The following is a 24,081-nucleotide window of genomic DNA, read 5'->3' as shown; positions in this document are numbered from 1 at the left end:
ATGCCAACAACAACAAACGATGTGTTGCTGCACATTTTAATCCACCCATGTTATTTCCTATGTGGGGATAAAATACATGAACTCCTTCCATGAACGTCCTTATACTTCTGGGTAGTGACGTGACACATGCATTTTACCACGGGCACAACAAACCATGGGTTTTAAAACAAAACAATTATGTATTCCTTATTTCATGACGTGCACCCGCCTCCTGCTCTGCTCGCTGATGTCTCGCGATGTCCAGCCAGTGACGCGCACACTTTAGTCGGCGTGAGGCAGCAGGAGGAGTAGGAGGAGAAGAAGGGAGAAGGAGGAGGAACCGCAGCGTTATTGTTGGGTTTACAGCAGAGGTGTCGTCTTCGTGCTCTCACCACACGGACACAGAGCTCCGCCGTGGCGCCTTGCAGACTGTCGTCGATCGACCGTGAAGCAGATTTCCTCAAACAGCGGCTGTGACCCGGATCATCGCACCTGCAGCCTCGGAGGCTCGGATCCTCTCGGAGCCTCTCGGAACATGGACAACAAAGAGTGATCGAATCCCGGCGCTGCGCTGCGCTCTGCGGCCGAGACACCGAGCCAGGCTGCGTAAACACACACTCCTCCATTCGGCGGTGCGCACAGGAGACGGCTGTGTGACAGAGATAGACACGGTTTTTGCGCACAGCATTTCGCTGTCAGGACTTGCATCTGGTGCAGGCCGATCCAAACCGATCCAGACCGATCCGTGCTGACAGCTTTCATCTAAAGCCACCCGGGTCTTACCCTCGCTCCAGGTGGTGCTTTAAAGGGTCGAGAATCGCGCCTGCGTGTTCAATGTGTTCTTAAACAAGACAAACAAACAAACGTGGAGAAATATGTGGGTCAGTCCCGAAGACGTGTTACTGGCGGGCGCGCTGTGGATCACCGAGAGGGCCAACCCGTATTTCATCCTCCAGAGACGGAAGGGCCACGGGGATGGAGGCGGAGGACTGGCCGGTGAGTGTCTGTTTGTGTATTTATGAACGGATCTGTTAGAATTATAAACATGGCAGCGAGGAAAGGAAAAGGTGGTGGTTGTAGTGAGAGGTGAAACACACGTGACGAGGGTCACATGACCAAACAGCTGGCACAGGTGATTCACCTGGATGTGGGATAAATCAGGCCTCAGCCTTTGACCAGGCACTGACACCAAACATCACCACAGACAGGGCGAAGTGCTGCACACCTCCGCTGTTTTGGTCCAGATTTGGTCCACACTGTCTTCTGGTCCACATACATTACCAATTGGAAGGATGGCACTAGGCCAGTTGTCTCTTCTGTGCCAGATCTGGGCCACAAATAGCCTATATACTAAATTTGTCGAAGGTGGCCTGAATTAGCTTTGTGCATATTCAACGTTTACCACATGGGCCTCTTTAACACACCAACAGCATGTTTGCCCCTAAAAGGCCCACAATTTACAAGTGGCTCACGCCCATTTTGTCCAGGCCACAAGAAAGCTAAGGGGAAATTAGATTCCAGCTTCTGGAACAACACAAACACGAGCAGCTGAGGTGGTTTCTGTTGTGCAGCTGCCCTGTGACTGCACGGGGGCCTCGGCAACACAGCATCTGTCTGAACCACAGACATGATCCGCCTGCTTGCTCGTGCTGAATCATTCTGCTTCTTCCTTCTCTCATTACTCCTCCTCCTCCTCCCTCTTGCTTATTCCATCCAAAATGGGTCAAACAACAACATCAGCAGCAGCAGGAGGAGGAAAGAGAGCGATGAGGAAGAGGAGGACGAGGGACCGGTTATGGAAATTGCCAATTCATCATCCTTAATTCAGCTTGTTCCTCAAGATTAAAACACGAGATACCTTTGAACATCTTTAGAGAAAATGCAACATTAATCTGTTGGCACATGGAAACTTGCAGATGAGATTGTTTGCGTCCTGATTATTACATTTATATCTGGAACAGCCATGTTGTGTTTCAGGCCCTCGGGTGGCTCTCCTACAGACATCATTTTGTGTTTCTGCATTTTATTAAATGTTTCCTGCCTGCTGTTATTATCTGGCAGACTTCATGTTAATCTCTACTCCTTGTGGAAGCCCCAGCCTCAAGGTTAGGACCAACATGGAGTTTCTATCATTTTATAGTCTGGGCTGATACGTCTCAGCCTTAGTCGGACTAATGATGACGTAAAGTCAGATATAGCAGTTGAACACAATATTACACTGGATGCAGATGTTAAATTGAGTTACTTGACACTTGCAGTCTCTATTTCTCAATCTCTGTCATGTTCTTTCTGTGGCAACACGCATTAAGTGCCAAGTGGTGCTACAATGATGATGTCATTGTTATGTAAATGCTGAGCTGGCTGGCTTGTGCCATGTGCCAGTTGGTGCTGGGCACACTGTGGCACTGGCACCATCCTCAGGCACTTAGTCCAGGGGGGGGGGAAGCCATCAGCGGCACCAGGATGGAACGTTTGTTGCCGGGAGCCAGGTGTTAATCTGGATATTCCACTCAACAGGTCTTTAGCTCGTATGTCGGAGCTGGCACTGGGCCAGTGAGGGCTGGTGGGAAAAGGGGAAAATCCATTGACTCAGAAATTCGGTCTTTTCTTTATATATTTGAATAATTTGACCTCCTCAGGCTTAAGAACTGTAGAAATGTCAACAAAGGGTCACGTTGTTTGGACTGCACTATAACCTCGCACACACACACAACCTGTAAGGAGGGGTCACAAGTTGACGTTGTCTAACCTTAAAAGGTCAGAAGACTGAATAGCAACCACTGTTTGAAAGATCTAATATGTAAGAATTCTCAAAACAACTAGATCCTGTGTAGTATGTTTTGTTGACTACTCACATTTCCAAAAGGTCAATCCCCACTTTAAAGGGGCTTTTCATTTTGTTTCCTTGTAATTGCCCGTCCATGCTATAAGAAGAATGAAGAAATGAAAGAAAAACACATTGTTGGCCTGTTAGCCAGTCGGCTGTTTTTTCTTTCCACAACTATGCCGTCTGCTGCGTTACGTAAACACAACTTTAAGTCATTCCCTCACTTATTTTCAGTTGAGTCGGGTCAAGTAGATTTTCGTCTGCAATGGTGGTGAAGACAGCAACTCCCATGATCCCCCACTGCTTAACGATGTCATCAAACTAGGTATTTAATTATTTTGATCGAGAGACCCCTAGAGGCCGGAGTTACATATCTTACGCTTTAAAAGATGCACGAATATACAAAATGCAGCATCCGAGCATCCGTACACAACAGAACCACTGTTTATCAGACAGCCATCGTGTCACATGTTGCACAACTCAACACAATAGTGCGCGTGGCATAAAATGACACAATAATACTGTACTGCACGCTATTTCACAATCTGCACTGTATGATTGCTTGCAGTGTCACATGCCATACTCATACCGGCCCTGTTCTTTGCAGGCCACAATCTTATCTGCCTCTTTATGACCAGTGATTAATGTGGGTGCATCTAGAAATGGTGGAAAAGCAGTAAAATGTGGCTAATAAGTGGATCCAGTGGGACCTGCATGTGATGCTCATGATCCAGGCTCGTCTCAGGCTTCTGTTATCCGACCCAGTATTGATTTTAAGTCTTGGGGAGATGGTTTTCTTCTGTTTGCTCAATGCAAACGTCCTGCGGCAGCAACCAACCCCCCCCCCCCCCCTTCTAAGCTGTTGTCTCTTGTATTTTGGTCCAGAGAGGATAGAAACAATAGAAAACATGCAGTTGGTTTGGTTTCCTTCTCTCCCACCTAGTGGAAAACTCATGTTCCAGACGAGGTGATTTGTTTTGGTTCAGCTCTGGTTGTGCTCTGAGGTGAGACGCACAAAGCATCACATGGTTTGAGAGCTCGCTCCGTTCAGAAGGGGATTGCTCACTTTAAGGATTTTTTCCAGCCAACCAGAAATAAGAAGCAGAACAAGAACCATAGGAACTGTGTGTTGTTTTCTGTTTTGAACGTGTACACAGACTCGTGCAGTTTGTGGCGGGAAATCATCGGTGTGTGAGTCACACCAAATTCAACACTGCACTTCCTTTGGCCCTTAACCATACACAGGCCAGATAAGATATTTCTCCAGATATGAGATGCAGACAGACAGACTTCAGAAATTAATAGACGAAATCAGTCAGCACCAAAACACTGGGGTCAAATCAGCATATTCATTAATCCCAGTCATGAAGTGAGTAAGAATTGAGTCACATGTAAAATCTCCATTTTTAGCCCATAAGGGGATTTTTATCATGACAACCCTTTTTGAATTTGGAATTTATGGAACCAAGAGTTGAAATTGGCTGAAATAAGCTGAGCAAAATGTTTCCAAAATGCTGATGTCACTCTCAGTCTGAGAGGAGGAGGTAGACGCCAAAGTGGTCTCACACTCTCTGCGGTCTCCCGTCTGTGTAACCTGTGACTTTGCTGCGTTAAACCTCAGATCGTGTCTCACAGCCTGAACCATTCATAACGCGCTGCACAACTAGAGTCCATTGTTGCTCGTCATAAAATTGTTTACCACAAAAGCAAGAACAGCTGATACTGAAGCGCTAACTGGTGTGTGTTCCTGACTGAGAGATGACATCTTTTTGTCAGGCTGCTTTATCTCATTAGTTTCGGTGCGATTAATTTGGAGATAACTACAGTTCATTGCCTTTTTACCAGCTGTGACTGTGATGCGTGTCTGCGTGTGTGTGATTGTGTATCAAGGCAAAACGTGTTGTTGGAGACACTCACTGGAGCAGGAACCAGCACAGAGGCTACTTTGTGTGTTTCACTGAGAATAGATGTAGCGTCACAGCTAGAGGATATTTTAACAGATATCTTTACAGTTGCTTAGCTGAGAGAATTCATTTAACCGTAAAGTTTTTATGAACGCTTGACTTAACGTTTTATTTTCGGATTCATGAACTGACAGTCGTTCTCTGTATTTACTGGAAGTTGCACTTTTTTCTTTCTGTTGGGCTCTTTGTAACTGAGTCAGTTGAAGTGCCACATAGATAAAGTGTATTATAAGGTTTATGGTCAGATAAAGGCAGAGTTCAGAGATGGGTGGGGTGCGGCCTCATGAGCACCGAGTTGTAAAGAAGAGTATTGAGGGACATCCTGGCCGGTGTGACGCCATCTCAAAACTGACTCTACATAATTGATTCCTTCAGCTAGGTTGGATACAAGTGAATATTTAGTATGACGTTGTCCTGGCCATAGACGTGTGTGTGTGTATGATGATGGATAAGCAGGGTTAGGGTTAGGGTTAGGGTTAAATGAAAGTGAAGCCAATGCGTCTCAATCGACCCACCCGGCGGCTGGCTGCAGTATAGGTCATGAACCCTGCCACCTCAATGTCAGTGGATGGGACCTGGTCCAAACCAAAAACGTTAAGTAAATGATAGATACGTTTATCGCAAAGATGGTGTCCCTTCTTTGAGGTCGTTTTAATTGTAATTTTTCTACTAACTTTGGTTTTAGTTTGTTATTTGATGTTCTAAAAACTGCAGGAAATGATAACGGTGATAATTGACAGCTGAGACCGACTCATGATTGGTCAAGCACATGTATCGGTGGGAGTTGTTTCTGCGCAAACCCTGGCTCCAGATGTGCAGGAGGCCAGTGTTCGTCTCTGGGATATTTTGCCTTCATTTGTTGATAATGGGAGGAAGTGGCGCACGTTGTCCATCTCTATAGACGGTCTGTGGTTCGGACACATCAGAAAGTCTGTTGGTATAATTTGACATAACAATCACCGTCCATATGTAGGTCAGTGTTGGTTTATTAAAGATGCTTGTGTTGCTTTAAAGCCATGAGAGATGCTAATGTGATGTCAAATGTATGAAGAAATGCAGAGAAACTGACTTGAGGGCAGAGAAGAGCGTTGATTTTAAGAGAAAAGATTCTAATGAATTATTTAGTCTCACAGATCTACAGTTCTTTTAATATAATTTCTGCCTTTCCAGAGTTGTTTCCTTTTTATCGCTGAAAACAAGAAAATGCTTCAACTTCCCTCACTTGTCTTCTCTCTCTCTCTCTCTCTCTCTCTCTCTCTCGCTGCTGAACAAAAATAACTCGTCTCCCATGGCCGCTGAACGTTAACCTCCTCTCAACCAGTGTAGAATAATCAGAGCTACCAAGGGTTGCTTATGTTGCTGACTGCCGGTTTTGAGATTGTGATGACACAAGTTCGATTCCGACCCTGCCCTGCCCTTTGTTGACCTTGGTCAACCTTGCAGGTTCTCATGCAACATTTGCAAAGCTGCTTATTCTTGCCTTTTTAAAATGTTCTCGGAGCAGAGATCCTCCTCCTCGTTCACAGAAGACAAATTTCACACGTGGCTTTTCACACCCTCTACTTAAAGTGGAAGTCACCTTCTAAAGATCATCATAGATCTAAAAGACAAATGTGGAGGAGGATAAACAGCAAACAAAGACATTTGAAACCTTGCTGACCTAATATGTTCAAGCTCCAGGTTAAACATCATCTCTAAAGGTGTATATGCTCCATTTAATAAGTAATTAGGTTCTTCCATTGAGAGCTTCATGAAGGGGGGTCTGCAGTGTTGCTTGTCTGAAACACACTAGTTCACGCGTGCTTCTCATACTGAGAAACACTGACGACTCTCAAGCCTTTTACTGAAATCTTGTCTTCTATAAATGAGATAAATCCTCATTGTTTCAGTAAATGATCTCTTTTCTCTGGTGACATTTAACTTGTATCAACTTTGTTTGTCAATGCTCAACTGTCTGTGGTTATTGCCTTACCTCAAATAAACACCTTTTTAATATCCGATAAAAATGAACCATATAAAACCTGATCATAACAACAAATAAACCTACACGCCTGTAACGTAGAGCACAGAGGTTGCAGCTACAGGATGTTTTTCTTAAACTCGTCTCCAAAAACCACATGACCTCGTGGGTTTCCCCTTTTTTGCCTATGCATGACTAAATGATCTGCAAGGTAATGCACTTAATTTGTCATGTGCCTCACATGTTCATTTGTGGCTGTTACATGTCTGTTAGGGCGGATCTGTCACGGCTGAAGACATTTTAAGGTCATTACAGTGTGAAGATTTTTATTGACCGTTGGATCTCTACGTTCCTTGTGATCGGATTGCTCTGAACTCTGGTGTTTGTTTGTGTTAGTGTTTTACTTCTCTGTCTTTTTTTTAATATATGTATTTTTTTGTTTTCTTGTATTGTAGGTCTGCTGGTCGGGACCCTGGATGTCGTCCTGGACTCGAGCGCTCGAATGGCTCCGTACAGGATCCTCTACCAGACCCCTGACTCTTTAATTTACTGGATCATTGCTCATGGTATGCACATCTTAACTCCCTCTTAAGAAATATCAAGAAAATCCAGGTTCTGAATTGATTTGGTTGAAATACACAACTTCAGGTGACTGAGGGTGATTTAATTTTCCCGATGCAGGTCATTCCAGTATAAACCCCTCTGTAATTTCACCCCCTGCACAACACATGATGCTCTAATGTCCTGCTGTTTCCCATGGTAGTTCCCTGCATGCCAAGCATTACATCATGCCCCAGTGGCTTTAAAGGGCAGGATTACAGGAAGGGGCGCAGAAACAGATGCTGAAGCGTGACTGGATGTGATCTTGTTCAGCTGACCACTCAACAGAGTATTCTCAAAAATGCAGTCTGCATAATCTCTGTGTCTGAGAGTGTTTGTAAACACATCAAGGCCCCAAAGTCCCCTCATGAAACCACATTTAAATCCATAGGAATCCCGATTTTTATTTTTGTTATTCCTTTTAATTAGATTGCATAAACCCTTAAATATCAGTCCAGTAATTGGTCTTATTTATTTTATCAGGATCCGCGAATTCAAAGTTGAAAGAAAATGGACCCCTTCTGCATTCTTTCATGGAGTTTCCGGTCGTGTCTGCGAAATAACAAACAACCAGCTATGAAAGCACAAGCATATTCTCCCAACTGCGAGCTGGGACCATTGAATCTGGGGCATTGCTGCTTTTAACAATAACCCACTTGACAAGAACAGATAATCAGAATTCGTCCCGATTAATCCCCAGACCGACTAATCAGTAAATGAACAAATTCTTTCAGCTCTATACTTATCACTGGAAAATAACAAAGGAGACGCTGCTTTGGTTGAGCCTGAAAACACAATCACAACTCAGATCTGCTGAGACTTGAGAGCGAAAGAAAAAATGAAAAAGGTCATTTATTAGAAACTAGTATTATGACAACGTGTTTGAATGTTGGTGTGAACTCCTACATGTTTCCATAAGGACATGTACGGTATCGTTTTCATAGACGTCCTTCACAGTGACACTTGATAAGATTATGATATGAGAAGCAGTTTGTGCCGTCTCTGTCTGAAATGGAGGCCCACACTGAAGACCAGCCTGGCTTTGAAATGGCACTGGCTCCCCCCTCCCAACCCACTTCTTAATTCTGCAGCCCAGAGATATCAGGCGAGTGGAGCAGTCTGGCAGACGCAGCTAATGCAGTGAATGTGCACTCACTGAAGGCCCGTGTGCAGCTGTGCTGAGGGATAATGGTCCACAATGGAAGCCATTATGGCATTGAAATTCTCCTTTCGGCCGCAAAAAATTTGATGCAACCCTCGCTGATTACTGACGGTAACACAACAGCAGATTTACTGATAATTAGTTTGGTCTTTAGAATAAATAGTGAAAACTGTCTGTCATCATCTACCATAGCTTAAAGTGACATCTGATGTTCAAATACCATTAACTCTTCACCACGGAAAAGCTGGAACCAGTGAATCTTAGGCTATTTTGCTTTAAAAATTACTCTAATCTGCTTCCATGAATATTTCTCTGCAGATCTTTTTTTTGATTTTGTTTACATGCATTTGTCCTTCATGGTCGTTTCTGAAACATTAGACCTCCGTGCTTGTCCAGTGAACTCGCTGCCTGAGTGCTCTGACTCTCCCTCCTCCTCCTCCTCCTCCCCCTCCTCCTCCTCCTCCCCCCTCCTCTGCAGGAACGTCCCGTAAAGAGATCACGGAGCACTGGGAGTGGCTGGAACACAACCTGCTGCAGACCCTCTCCATCTTTGACAACGAGAACGACATCACCACTTTCGTCAAAGGAAAGGTTCAGGTAAAGAAAATATAAAAAGATTGTCTAGTTTTAGTGTATACATTTGTATTTAAAGACTGTTTGTTGGTCACAGTATTAAACGTGCAAATAACTTTCACAAGCGATGCATCATAAAACAAGCAAACTGAAGAAGATCTACTAAAATATATGCCTGTTATTGCCACAGAGCAAAATATTATTCAACAAATGCTCATGCTCACATTATCATAAACTAGAAAAGGTTGCACACTCAAACTTCCTGGTGTCTTTAGCTTATGAACTTGTTTCTGATCTGAAGCTTCAGTGACATAAACTACTGCTGCCTTTTATGCATTAGGTAATAATGAGGTTTGGGGTTTTAGGTCTCAGCTCATTTTCTCATTCTATCACTTTGACACCTCGCTGCAGGGCATCATCGCCGAGTACAACAAGAACCACGATGTCAAAGAGGACGACGACTCGGACAAGTTCAAGGAGGCCAGCGCCAAGTTCCGCAAGATGTTCGGGATGCCCGAAGAGGAGAAGCTGGTCAACTACTACTCCTGCAGCTACTGGAAGGGCAAGGTGCCTCGGCAGGGATGGCTCTACCTCAGCATCAACCACCTCTGCTTCTACTCCTACTTGCTGGGAAAAGAAGGTTAGACACAGATCATTTCATGTTTCTCACAGGGCGGGGGTGCAGGGTGGTTAGCACCTTTACTTTATTTTTTGCACCTGCTGTTGCTCAAAGGTGTCAAACCATTTCAGTTTGATGTTTTTTTTCTGATGAGTAACTGAAAGCATTTCAAAATGCATTAATCGTGCTTCATAGGTTTAATTTGCACCAAGCCAGAGGGCATGATTTGATTTTAGTGTCAAAGGTCAAAGGTTAAGGATGTTGTGACCACACGAAGCACATGTCGTGCCTTGTGATCGCGACATCACAGGAACACCATCAGGGCATCCTTACGAATTTGGTTAAAAATGTTTCAATAGAACTTGAGTGCTCAAAGGTCAAAGGTTACCGTGAGTCACATGTGTGTCCGGAAAATAAATGTATGTAGACTGAGACTGTACTGAGGGAGAGGCATACAATCGACAGGGCAGTCATTGTAGTGGCGATTTCACTTAATACATAACAAACAATATATACAAAGAATGAGTCAAAAAAATCGCAAAACATATTTCTCAAGCTCACATAAAACAATGTTCTGTTGCATATTGTCACATTAGATGTTTGTTGTCTTTTGCATCTCATTAAGAGTTTGTTAAATATCTGAAGAAACAATTTTCAAGGCTAAAATGTACTGATTTGTTTTATTATTTCAGCCAAACTGGTGGTGCGTTGGGCCGACATGACCCAGCTGGAGAAGAGCGCCACCCTCCTGCTGCCCGACGCCATCAAGGTGAGCAACCGCACCAACGAGCACGTCTTCTCCGTCTTCCTCAACATCAACGAGACGTTCAAGCTGGCGGAGCAGCTGGCCAACATCGCCATGCGTCAGCTCCTGGACAACAAGGGCTTCGAGCAGGACCGCTCGCTGCCCAAGCTCAAGAAGAAGACGCCCATGAAGGTGTCGGCCCTCAAGAGGTGAGAGAGAGGTGACGCAGAGCGCGTGTGGGGGGCGGGGGTGGGGGGGGGGGGCTTATACACTCATCAATAATAAAGCATGTTTATGACTTGCGGTCGATTTGAACCTTTAATGTGTTGTGGTTGGCAGAGTGGTTGGTTATCTGGGTTCTTAGTGAGAGATTGTGAAAGTGCTGTAAGTCGCATTACATCCATGTGTGCGGGAAATAAAAGACTGTTGTGTTTCTGAACTCTGATCGGGCTCATGTGAGATCTTAAATAATGGCCTGAAGGTCCCAAGTTTGTTTTTCTCAGCATAGTTCATGTAAGCATGGGTTTCATTCCCTGCAGTGTGTCGTTATATCAGAGTATTTGCTTACATAACATAGACCAATCATTCATCCAAATTGTATAACATGAGTGAATCAAGTTATCTGCTTTGATGTCATCGTAATGCATTTACTATATTATTCTGTGCATTCTTTTGCTCTAGAGTAAATGATTTAGATCACTTTATTTTACCTTAGTAGTAAAATTAGGTTAGAATCCAACATTTTCAGCCTCAAACCGAGCTCTCACATCATGTGTTTATAAAAGTCATCTGACGGGACTCTGCGTCTTTCAGGGACCTGGATGCGAGAGCTAAGAGCGAGCGTTACCGGGCGCTCTTCCGTCTGCCCAAAGACGAAAAGCTGGATGGACACACGGACTGCACCCTGTGGACCCCCTTCAATAAGATGCACATCCTGGGACAGATGTTTATCTCCACCAACTACATCTGCTTCACCAGCAAGGAAGAGACTCTGTGCAGCCTCATCATCCCGCTGCGCGAGGTGAGTCCGTCTAGATGGGTCTCGTTGTTTATCAGCATTTTAAAAGATGAGATACTTGGAAGTATTTTATGAAGTAAATTATGCAAATGTGAGTGTGGTTTTATATAAATCCTTCTCCAGCATGACACAGCACTTAAATTCATGAGGGAGCCTGCAGCAATAGATATGAGTAACAAGGGGTAATGGGGAAGAGTAATTAGTCATTTTTAAAGGGTTCTACAATAATCTACTCTTTCTGCAGTAGTAGATGGTTTCTATGTTTCAAATTCTTTAATGTTTACGTTGATTTTGTGACTTGTAATTTATTATCTTTGTCTCTATTTATGTGATTAGTAATCAGCATTTTAAACACGTGTCAGGTCGATTTGATTCCATATTTTTGGAATTTACTTTTACTCTTTGAGCTAAATGCGTCATGAACAAGGAAGCTTTCTACTTAATTATTTCATGTTGACTGAGACGGTGACTCTGACCCGACGTCTTCCAGGTGACCATCGTGGAGAAGGCCGACAGCTCCAACGTGCTGCCCAGCCCGCTCTCCATCAGCACCAAGAACTGCATGACCTTCCTGTTTGCAAACCTGAAGGACCGAGACTTCCTGGTGCAGAGGATCTCTGACTTCCTGCAGCAGACCACGTCCAAGATCTACCTGGAGAGGGAACTGACCAGCAGCCTCAACAGCTCAGACGAGGAGGTAGGAACGATTGAGTGCTTTTAACCGAGGAGATTAAATGGTCTCTTTTACTTATTTGACATGCATAGTTTCGTTTATCTCTGAAAAAAGTATTCTAACGGCACAATTCCTCTGCAGGTTTACTCCCAGCCTGGATCCCTGCTCTCCAGCAGCCCGCACAACAGCTCGGGTTCAGAGGGCGAGCGAACGTTTAACCTCAACGACAGCAGCGTTCCCACGGCGACACAGGCCCTGATGACCATGTACCGCCGGCGCTCGCCCGAGGAGTTCAACCCCAAGCTGGTGAGTTCAATCACACTGTGTCAGATAAAAACAGAAAACATTCTTATCCAGTTTGGTACATAACAGAGAAATGCTTTATCTAACACCGCTCTGAGCCAATATCACATCCTACTTCTCTCGGAGGATATTTTTGAATTGCCCTCCAGGGACAAAATTGGTGCCTTGAATTGAATTATAATTTTTGGTCTTAAATTCTGAGTTATTAAGTCACTCTTGGCATTTTAATACCCTATCATTGGATAGTCATTACACTGAATGGAGAACTGATGCTAGCAGCAACCTTTTAAAGATGTATTAAAAAAAGGTATGTTTTTCTTTATGACTCAAGACTTGTTGTTATTCTTAGTGTAATAGGACTCCAGAGTATTCATGCTTTGTGTGCAAGATGTAGAATATATTAATAGATACTGAAACTGATAGATCCTAGATTTGGGCTGCAGCCGCTCGTGAAATCGCTTCCCTTCTTTTTCCTCAGGCGAAGGAGTTCATGAAGGAGCAGGCGTGGAAGAACCACTTCACTGAGTTCGGACAGGGCGTGTGTATGTACCGCACCGAGAAGACCAAAGAGCTGGTCCTCAAGGGGATTCCTGAGAGCATGCGGGGGGAGCTGTGGCTGCTGTTCTCTGGTGAGGAAATGTTCCGGGAGGCCTGAAATAAACCCGGCCATAGCAATGCACCCTGAGGAAACAGCGCTGCAGCTGATCCAATCATAAACTCTGACTAATTAGGCCGCACCTATGCAAGCTACGTGTTTAATCACAAGACCTGTGATGCATATTTTATCTAGGTGTCATTTATTTTTACAAACGTCCTGCTGCCAGTGCTGATTGCTAGTTGACAGACAGGTTGTGTTTGGTGCGTCATATCAGAGCACATCTTCAGGTCTAATGTGATAACCTGGCTGTGGCTCAGGAGGAAGAGCGGGTTGTTCACATGCCGAAGGTCAGTGGTTCAATCCCCCTAGACCACAAGAGTCCTGAAGCCCACAAATGTTCCTGACTATTGTGCAGCTAGTGTTTGAATGATGAGTGATAGAAAAGGAGCACTGTATTATAATTTGATTTGATTATCCAGAAGAAACTGGGGTTTAACTTTTAGAAAACTCAATGAAACATGTTATTGATGTGTGATTACTCAGTAAGCTGAAGGCAGTGTGGCCACAAGCGTCCCAGGCCCAGGTCAGACATCCGTCCTACCGATCACAAGTACACATGTACTCTTAGTACACATAGTGTACTTAGTTCAAACCGGGTATTAAAATGTGTCCTGAATGTGTCTCCTGTGACCACTGATCAGATCTCACTCACATCCTGTTTATGCAAATGATCACTTACTGAATAATGTGTTTATCAAATCGCTCCCTCGTGTATTTACAGTCATCCACTTGTCTGAGTCACTTGAGGTCTCGGGGCTGAACACACTCTCTGTAACACGTGCTACATATTCAGGTGAGCACAGGCTCCAAACCTCCCTGTGAACAGGCCCGGTCATGCGTCATGCACCAGTAGCAACTCGTCTCCACCTGAGCAGAGTCGGGTTACACGCGGCTCCTCCCGCCCTCCGGTAAACTTGTTTGAAACTCTCAGTTGTTGATTTTAATGTTGTTTTAGAACAAAGGTTGTACAAACTTGTTTGGTGAGATCTGGTCCGATTGCAACAACATTCTAAACCTGCCATCACACCTCTGAAAAATGTAATTGTAAAAATGTAAGTGTCAAGAAACTCCCTATTTCACAATCTCCAAAGAAAGTGATTAAAAAAAAAAAAGAGATTATAAAATAGAATGACATGTGATCATCTCAGGTGCAGAAATGATTTGATCTTGTGTTTTTAATGTCATTTGGAGCCAGAGTCTGAGCGGCAGGGATCGTGATGTGGAGCTGAGGTATAACGCTCGTCTCAGTCTGTGTCAGCTGTCAATCACGATACTTCACCTCATTTTTATAGCATAAAATAGCATTAATCGAGTAATGTAATGAATTTGTTTATGTACTTTACTGTGCAGCAAAAAAAACTGACACGAGATCTGCAACTCACCTGATAGAGGTTTGGCATTTGTGCTTCTGAGATACAGAACCTAATTAATCACCTATATGTATCACAATGTGGTATATACTGATAATTAATGTTTTGTATATGCCTTAGTAGTAAATTTCCATTATGTCTTTAGTTATCTACTTATGTTCATAGTACTTTTTCCTTTGCCTGGGGATCAATAAAGTTCATCATATTCTTTTTCCAAACACCCATCACAAACACTGTTTTCTTTTCCTCACCTTGTCTCAAGTGCTTCGGACAGAGGATTGATTTGGGGGAGGAGATTTTACACAGAAGTCGGTTTCAGCCTTTTTAAAATGTTTGTGTGTTTTGGCAGGAGCGATCAACGAGATGGCCACTCACCGCGGATACTACGAGGACCTGGTGGAGAGGTCCATGGGGAAGTACAACCTGGCGACGGAGGAGATCGAGAGGGACCTGCACCGCTCTCTACCGGAGCACCCGGCCTTCCAGAACGAGATGGGCATCGCCGCCCTCCGCAGGGTCCTCACCGCCTACGCTTTCAGAAATCCCAATATCGGATACTGTCAGGTACACACACACACACACACACACACACACACACACAATCACTCACTCTTGTTTGTTTATCTCCACAAACTGGTAGAAACACGTCACAGTCAACATCAACCCATTCTTTTCCTGCTCCTCTCCCCCCGACTTTACAGGCCATGAATATCGTGACCTCCGTGTTGCTGCTCTACGCCAAAGAAGAGGAGGCGTTTTGGCTGCTGGTGGCGCTCTGTGAGAGGATGCTGCCCGACTACTACAACACCAGAGTTGTAGGTCAGTATGAGATTCTCCTGTGATCCTCCATTTATGTGTTTCGTGTCGTCTTGGTTGGTTTAGTATAATACCTCCGAGTATGTTTTCAGAGTCAATCCAGCCCTTTCCTGCTAACATGATTTAGATGGTGTTAGACGTAAGCTTGGAAATCAGATTTATTGGTGGTTCTAAATTGGCTGTATGTGTGAATGTGAGTGTGATTGGTTGTGTCTCTGTATGTCAGACCTGCAATCGGCTGGAACATGTGCAGGCTGTAGCCCCGCCTCTTATCCAATGTCCAGTGAGATTGGCTCCAGCTCCCCCCCCGTGAGCCTCAAAGGATGAGCAGACCATAGATGATGGAGACATCAACTGGTTTAAAGACAAATGTCCCTGATTTAACGTCCTCCTCGTTTCCACAGGAGCCCTGGTGGATCAGGGCGTGTTCGAGGAGCTCGCCCGGGAGTACGTTCCCCAGCTGTACGACTGCATGCAGGACCTCGGGGTCATCTCCACCATTTCCCTCTCGTGGTTCCTCACCCTCTTCCTGTCCGTCATGCCGTTCGAGAGCGCGGTGGTGGTGGTGGACTGCTTCTTCTACGACGGCATCAAGGTCATCTTTCAGCTGGCGCTGTCCGTGCTGCACGCCAACATCGACCTGCTGCTGGACTGCAAGGACGACGGCGAGGCCATGACTGTGCTAGGCAGGTGAGAAGAGGCAACGGGCATTTTATTTTTGTATGTGAAGTCGAGGAGGCGTCTTTCCTGTACCCCCCCCCCCCCCCCCCATCCCAAACTCGGGGAAAGAAAATGTTTGCGTTATATACTGATCTTCTCCACTTGTCTGGTTGTGTAGGTACTTGGACAGTGTGACCAATAAGGACAGCACTTTACCTCCCATCCCCCACCTGCACTCCTTACTAACAGACAACGGAGAACCACATCCTGAGGTGGACATCTTCAAACTGGTCCGCAGCTCCTACGAGGTATTTAACACGGCTGATGAAGACAGTTGTGTTTTTGGTTTGACAAGTACAGATCATATATTTCCCATTAGTATCTATGAAGTTGTAATGTTATAACTTTGTAGGGAATGTTTTTAGTTTGTACGATTTCACTATCATCATCCAGCCGTCCTTGTCGTTATTCTGCTGCGTCATCAGTCTTTCAGGTGCACCACAGTTGAGTTCACCTTCATCTCTCTCTGTTTCTCCTCTCCATGTTGACCATCAGAACTTTGGCTCCATCCGTGCAGATGTGATTGAACAGATGCGTTTCAAGCAGAGACTGCGGGTCATCCAAACCATCGAGGATACGACTAAACGCAACGTGGTAAGGACGTATAAATACTGGAGCTGGAATTGTAGGCAGTGGAGCCACTACATCCAAATATGTGAAATATTTTTTTAAATGGATACGCCCCTTTGTCTTGATCCATGCCAAAAGGTTTCAGGATAAAGAGACTACATTTTATAATCCCCCAAATATGTAGGCTATTCTTATTCTATCTTTTATTCAAGAGCTTGCTTGTTACTCCAGCTCTTATCCCCCCTGTGCACGTGAAGCGTCTGATCTCAGATTTCTCCTCCCCTCTCAGATTGTTTTTTTCTTCTGCACTTTTTAGTGCAACAAATCTCTCAGAATTCCCCAACCAGGAGAATGTCAGGGCTTGTGATGATTTTGGTTACGTTATTAAAATCCAAGCACAAGCATGGTATATTTGAGTGCAAGCGCAGGGTTTTGAGTGAAAGTCTGGAAATGGAGGAAAATGTTGAAAAATCTTCTATTATCACAGAAAAATGAAAATCCCCTTTGTCTGGGTCCAAGCCAAATGTCCTATCCCTCCTCGAAGTTTCTTAAATAACATCACAGAGAACAGACAAGTCTCTTAGTTGTTCAGGTCAAATTAGATTTGAAGTTTGACCTAGAAAGAGCCGTGTTCCACATTATTAGATTCTCTGCTCTTCCCTTAATGACACTCAACGTTCTTCTGCGGCTTCTATTTTTACCTAATCTGATTATTTGACGTTTCAGGTCAGGACCATTGTAACAGAGACGGCCTTCAGTATAGATGAGCTGGAGGAACTCTACATGCTGTTTAAGGTGAGTAATAGAGACACATTTATGCTGAGTGACTAACTGTGAGCCTGCAGCTTCCACTTACTGTCCTGAGACAGAAACACAGACTGTGACTCAAGCTCATACTAGATCTTTACAGATAAATGAATAATGGTGCAGGAGCGTCGGCACAAGCTTTCTAATTATATTCCTCGAGTTTAGCTGCTCCTTTGCTGCAGGCCTCTATAAAACACTGTTTATTTGAGAGGTCATAAATGGCACAGTTTTCATAATGATTATGATCATTCAAGAGTGATAATGTTTTTACAAGCTAATTCTCTGTAGGTTTTCACAAACATGACAGAATGCAACTGTGCCGTTTTCCAGTCAAACCAGTTCAAATTCAAGTATTTTTTCGATTTCTCAAGAACACCATTGGCCAATTTCTTCTAATTTGTTACAAACTTTAATTTGGATGAACTGATTATGTTTTCGTGGTCAAAGGTCAAAGTCACTGTTCCCTCATGTTCCTGTGAAGGTGATATATTGGGACAACCCATAGATCAACCATTCCCCAGAAGCTTTTTTTTAGTGTTCACAGGTCAAGGTATCTGTTACCTCACAAAACTCTTATCGGGGATTTCTTCAAATTTTGACCAGTTGAGACTTGAACACAAAGATGAACAGATTAGATTTTAGTAGTCAAAGGTGTAGTAGAAAAATTAACTAAGCATGGTTGAAAAACTATTTTGCATTTGGATAGTACGTGTTTGAAGCCTTGTCAAGAGAGCTTTATGACTTGTATTTATATAGACCAGATTGTTTATGACTTGAGCTGTTTTAGGGTTGGAACTGTTTATGACTTGAATACAGTGAGACCTTTTGCGACTTAATTATCCATTAAAGGAAGAAGTGTATGTTCTCTTATCACCTAAGGAAAAGGATGTGAATCAGCTGTTTAGAATCCTCTCCTTCCCCCACCTATGGAAACCTGTCTGGATTGGTCCAGAAGGACAGCCCTAAGTCCTGCTTTATAAGACCTGTGCTTTTGACTGTTCTTCATCATCACTCTGAGCTCCTTGTGACTCCCTGTGTTGATCCTTTCTTCAGAAAGCCCCTTATTAAATACATGGAGATAACTTTATGGTTTCCAGCCTCTTGTATCTCCAGATTTCCGTCACAAAGGTCATGGCGACCTTATGAATGAGTCTGGGAAAATATACATTTGTAGATGGAATCTGAACTGGTTGGCGGAGGCGGTAACTCTAGTACTTTCAACTGGTGTGGTTCAGTTGTAACCGTCTCTCCCTCCTCTGCTGCAGGCCGAGCACCTGACCAGCTGTTACTGGGGCGGCAGCAGCAGCCCCACCGAGCGCCACGACCCCGGCCTGCCCTACCTGGAGCAGTACCGCATCGACGTGGAGCAGTTCAAGGGCCTGTTCAACCTGCTGTTCCCCTGGGCCAACGGGACCCACTCTGACCCGCTGGCCCTGCGCTTCTTCCGGCTCCTCGACCAGAACGGAGACGCCCTCATCAACTTCAGGGAGTTCATCAGCGGCCTGGGTGAGAAGAGACAGAGTGTTACCACAGAACTAATGCTTCGTATCGTAGTGACACTGATGCTTTTGACGATTCTAACTGAAGATGATGCATCACCTTAGGAAACAGTTCCGACAGATACAGTCTCTAAAGCTTGTTGTTGTGTTGCAGGTGTTCTGTATCACAGGGACCTCACGGAGAAGCTGAAGCTCCTCTACAAGATGCACGTGTTACCTGGTGAGTTTGAATCAATGCAGCTCAGTCATGATGACACATCATCTTTAGGGAATATGTATATATCTCGTTTCAGTGGAGCAGGATCATTAGATGCACAGAGCGGAGATGGCCCTGAGGAAAGTGTCTATGAAAGAGAAAATGTTTCGCCTCCTCAGGTTTCCTTTTGTCAGCACCTTTTTATAATTTGACTGACATGAAATAAAAAGATATTCACTCTATTTTGAATTCAGGTTAATTAAGGGTATTAATCGGAAAGTTGTTTTTACTCTTTTATTGATACTAAAATTAATTTATCAAAAAGAACCCTATTGTAAGATGCATTATAAGGAAATTTAAATGAAAAATAACCATTTATAGGATTTTCCCACAATCTGAGTTGAATTTTCTTTTCCCACAGAAGTCGTTCATGAACAGGAGGAGCCCGACTCGGCCTTTGAAGCCACTCAGTACTTCTTTGAAGACATCACTCCAGATATGTCAATCGGTAAGATCCTGAAATGTTTTTTTCCCCTGGGAGACTAATTTACTACATTTATACATCACACGGAATTAAATAATCATGCTCCCTGTGTTGAACGAAAAATGAAGCCAAAATATCGCGGGTGCAACCATTTTGCGTTTCTGACATAATTTGAAGCAAGTAGCAATGATTGTGATTAATACCGAACTTATTAAAAATAAATTCTCAACCGCTAAAATGAAGGAGAGCAGCATTACACAAGAAACCCTGGATGGATTCTCATGAAACTCGGTGGAAGCTTGCGGTATCGGTCAGGGAAGAACCCATTACATTTTGGTGCAGATCCAGGTCGGGGTGGATCCAGGATTATTTATTTTTTTAATTTCAACGGCAGATGGGACGTTTCTTTGACATCTTCACACATTTCACTGGAAATAATTCACGGGTCCTGACGAAATATTCCATTATCCTAGTTATTATTTAGGGCCGTTCACAGAAGACAATCATCACAATCAGAGGCCACGTGGCCAGTAATTAGTTGGTGTTGTTTGTCAGCACACAACTGTTGATATCTACAAAGTGGAGGCCTTGAGAAAGTCATTATGAGCCTAGGATGAGTGTGAGCTGTTTTGTCTCGTTGTTGTTATGTGCAAGCAACACGCCATGTGGTTTGCTGGCTGAAAGTGTGGTTGTGTTAACCTTGAAGCAGCAGACGGGGCGTGCAGCCTGCATTGTGCACACAGACTGCGATGAAAGCAGCGGCACAATGACACACACGTGGATGAGTGTGAATCAGGGGGCCTGCAGGGGGATCCTGTGTCTGACTATGCAGAGGGTAGGAGCCGCTTCAAACCCCTCACAGATCTGACGGCCGCTGCTCGGGAAATTAAATCCATGAACTGGAGCCATCTGTGTTAATGTAGCTGGAGGTGCAGCTGATCAAACAGGACATCTGAGACTTCAGAGCCGTTCTTTTCCAACACATACATTTGGTTAATATCAGCAGGGACTGGTGATATCGTGGTAACACTACATTATATGTGGATATAATCTGATTGTAGAGAATACTGCCAGAGGTTCGGCTGCTAAATGTTCAGCCTCACCTGTGGAGATCTATAACGGGGTTCCCAGGCATCCTGGAGAACCTGGAAACGTAGAGGGCACTTTTCATGTCATGGTAACAATCAGAGATTTGATTAAAATGACAGAATAACCTGAAAATCATGTTTTATTGTGTTTTAGCCCCTCACATATATCTCCTGCATTGCACACACTCATAAATAAGAGCCCCCCTTAACAAGCCTGATCCTTTTTTTCCGATCCATGAAATCTAAATGTTGAAAAACATACACTGTTAAAGAAAGTGGGAAAAATAAATCCTGGATCTGCACCAAAATGAAATATGTTCTTCATCAGTGAAAATGTGCACATGAATTTAACTGGCGTTGATCTCCCGTTCCCTCTCTCCTCAGGTCCTGACTCAAAGTGCAGAAGTGAGAAGGACGATGGATTCGTCCGAGTTACGTTTAAGACTGAAAAAGGTCAGCAACACAGCGACATTAATTACAATCTAATGCGGTTTAATCCTATCGAGCAGATGGATGTTTTCTTACGAATCTGTGAAATCTTCACACCACATTCTTATCGGATCAAAATGATAAATGCAACCAGTTATAGAATAATTGTTTTTCACAGCTGAATGGAGCGAATTTATCTTCTCATCCATTTAAAAAGAGGACACCAGATCATTCAGGAGGCAGGAGACTACTTGTCTGTTTATGTAATGTATCATCATCGTTTACTTCTGAGAACCAGAGACATCAGTTTAAGTTTATTTCCCATTGAGGAGGAAAAAATATACAGAGGTCTTATAATTACTCATTCGAAAATTGTAGCTGTACAGACGAAAGCAGTTCAGTAGCACACATGCCATCTGTGTTTTTTGCTTTGTTTAATCTTTTGACTGAAATACATGACTCATCCTTTTTTTTATTACATATTACAGTCAAGAAACTGAACAATCCTGATTACCGGCATTACCTGAAACTGTGGAACCAGGAGAGCAAGTCCAAACGCGAAAACACAAAAGACCACCCCAAGCTCAATCAGGTGAGTTTCCTCCTCTCTGCTCATCAACAGTTGACGAGTTTACACAAGTTTAAATACATCATGCGTTTTTCCAAAGAATTAAAAAGAATTTCAATGTGAATCATATAAAAAGTTGAAGCATCAGCTTCAAGACTGGAAAAGATAAAAAGAAGAAATGATCATGTTCACTCAGCTGCTATGTTTCCATCACTGCGGATCAAAGCCAATAAACAGCTGTGTCCCCTGCAGAGTCGTTTGATGGGAGCTGATGGGATTGTATTCATTCCCATTGCAGACAACAGCCAGATGTTGGTTGTAACCGTCTGAAATGTTCTTTCCTCCAGACCCAGTTCATCGAGCTTTGCAAGACCCTGTACAGCATGTTCAGTGAGGACGTCTCGGAACAGGAGCTCTACCACGCCACGGCCACTGTCACCAGTTTACTGCTGGAAATGGGAGAGGTGGGGAAGCTCTTCGCCTCCTCCTCCGCCGCCAGTAGAAAGGACCACAACAGTGAGGGTCAATCCGACACCACTGATCCCAACTCCCCCCAGGAGGCTGGGCTCGACTGCGAGCTCCAGCAGCGGGACCAGGAAGGCGAGTTCGTCCATGCAGGCTCGGAGAACAAGACGAGCCCCTGCGATGAGGGGAGAGGGGACGAAGGGAGCCAGCAGCTGCTACCTATGCAAGACATCAAGCTGGAGGACTCGTCCCTTAAAGACATTTGCACATCCTCTGCCATGCTCATCTCGGATGACGAAACCAAAGATGACACCTCGATGTCGTCGTACTCGGTGCTCAGCGCCGGCTCCCACGAGCTGGACGAGAAGCTGCAGTGCGAGGACATCGCAGAGGACACAGTCCTGGTGCGCAACGACAACGGCGAGCGGGGCTGCGGCCCCCTGGACAGAGCGCTGCCTCACAGCTCCAGCATTGACAAAGACTGGGCCATCTCGTTTGAGCAGTTCCTGGCCTCTGTGCTCACCGAGCAGGCCCTGGTACATTATTTTGAAAAGCCGGTGGAGGTGGCGGCTCGTATAACCAACGCCAAGAACGTGCGTAAGGTCGGGCGCCCCCTGCTGTCAACGAGTGACTATGAGATCTCATTATCCGGCTGAAGTCTCACAGGAGATGTCACACAGAGACTAGATTAAAAAAGGGAAACACGAGGATCAGACGGAGGAGCGAAAAGTGTGTCCGTTTGAGACGGGACTGAAGGTCAATGTAAAATGTTTGTAAATGATAGTTGAACGACTGTGACCAAAAACCTCTCTTAGCAATGTATTTTACCAGATGTGAAAGACTTTTATTATAACAATCACTAGACGCTGTCCTGCTGAGACGGACCAGGACGTTAATATTAAGGTTTGCTCGAATGAAATCCGTGTGTACATGTAGTAGCTGTACTTTATAAGACATTAAGCATAGGTGTTAATATTGTAATCTCTCGTACTCTTCGGCTGTGGTAGATGTGAATGTCCACAGATACAGTCTGGTGTCAAACTGGGATATCGATAAGTCTTACATTATATCTGCCCGAACCTCCGCGCCCTCACTTCACCATTTTATTTGCTGCTAATCTTACATTTTTTTTAACTGTTTCACAATTTAAAAAAACAAAAGCTGTGAAAATTGAACTTTCATGTGTTGTCGTGTAAACTCTTTGTAGCTCCACATCACTGTAATGTAATATAACTACTCACAAACACACACTGTTAATATTACTCCCTGGATATTCCCCTCCCACAACATTTTATCTCCTACTAATAATGCTAATGGTAACAAAAACGTTTCAACCACAATGTTTCAGGAAATCAATGTTCTGAGAAAATGATGATTACACTAAGAAAATGCTTTTGAATGAAGAGCCTGCACTTTCTCTGTTTACAATCGTATGATCTGTATTTGCCTTTTATCGCAGTGTCGTCTACACTCCGACTAAAACCCTTTTTTAATTTTTAATGTTTTTATTTCCTTTTTGATCTGTATATTTTTTTTTATTCCATTGTTTTTATTTCGAGTTGCTCGTCATTGCTCTGGATTCTGATGCGTTGTGTATCACTCCATCTCATTAAAATTACTGTTTGATTCAATGCTGCACAGTACATTGCCTCAAACTTGTATTTGTTTATTCTAAAGGCCATTGTAAACAAGGTCAGTTTAGAGCACTACTGCCACCTGGTGGAAGAGGATTTTAACTTAATCTCCATGAGTTTTAACAATAGATAAATATTGAACATATTTAGGTTCTTTTAAACATCTTTATTAAAACAAAATTGTAGCAGTAAGGAGACAATTAAATGGACAGAATGGCCTCAACAGGATAAATTGGACCCACCTGTGAGCCAGAAGAGAGGGGAACTCAACAGAAGGAAGCATGGAAGATAACATGTGAAGTGAGAGGAGGTGAAGGAAGGAGATCCCAAAAAGATAAACTAGTTTCTGGACAG

At 43.9% G+C, this 24,081-nt stretch overlaps 1 protein-coding gene across 1 annotated transcript; it reads left to right on the top strand.

The window, feature by feature from the left end:
• Positions 1 to 268: 268 nt before the first annotated feature.
• On the top strand, positions 269 to 23,736 carry tbc1d9 (TBC1 domain family, member 9 (with GRAM domain)). Its single transcript, XM_062387290.1, has 21 exons — positions 269 to 975; positions 7,186 to 7,296; positions 8,971 to 9,089; positions 9,477 to 9,705; positions 10,377 to 10,638; positions 11,243 to 11,450; positions 11,938 to 12,144; positions 12,262 to 12,426; positions 12,902 to 13,052; positions 14,801 to 15,015; positions 15,153 to 15,270; positions 15,672 to 15,957; positions 16,106 to 16,235; positions 16,483 to 16,581; positions 17,284 to 17,352; positions 18,630 to 18,870; positions 19,018 to 19,083; positions 19,481 to 19,567; positions 21,016 to 21,084; positions 21,549 to 21,652; positions 21,976 to 23,736. Exons 1-21 carry the CDS (start codon positions 855 to 857, stop codon positions 22,747 to 22,749), a joined length of 3,831 nt encoding a protein of 1,276 aa, XP_062243274.1. The 5' UTR covers positions 269 to 854; the 3' UTR covers positions 22,750 to 23,736.
• Positions 23,737 to 24,081: the final 345 nt, after the last annotated feature.

Source organism: Platichthys flesus, chromosome 5 (genome assembly GCF_949316205.1).
Source record: "Platichthys flesus chromosome 5, fPlaFle2.1, whole genome shotgun sequence".
NCBI classification, from domain to species: Eukaryota; Metazoa; Chordata; class Actinopteri; order Pleuronectiformes; family Pleuronectidae; genus Platichthys; species Platichthys flesus.
Note: the sequence above shows the minus strand (reverse complement) of the source record. Positions and strands in the feature narration are given on the sequence as shown.

Excerpts from the sequence above, each read along its gene's own strand:
- tbc1d9 (XM_062387290.1), top strand. The coding sequence starts at position 855 with ATGTGGGTCAGTCCCGAAGACGTGTTACTGGCGGGCGCGCTGTGGATC. Across the intron at positions 9,090-9,476 it reads TCGTCAAAGGAAAGGTTCAG|GGCATCATCGCCGAGTACAA; the intron begins GTAAAGAAAATA and ends ACCTCGCTGCAG. Across the intron at positions 15,271-15,671 it reads CTACAACACCAGAGTTGTAG|GAGCCCTGGTGGATCAGGGC; the intron begins GTCAGTATGAGA and ends TCGTTTCCACAG.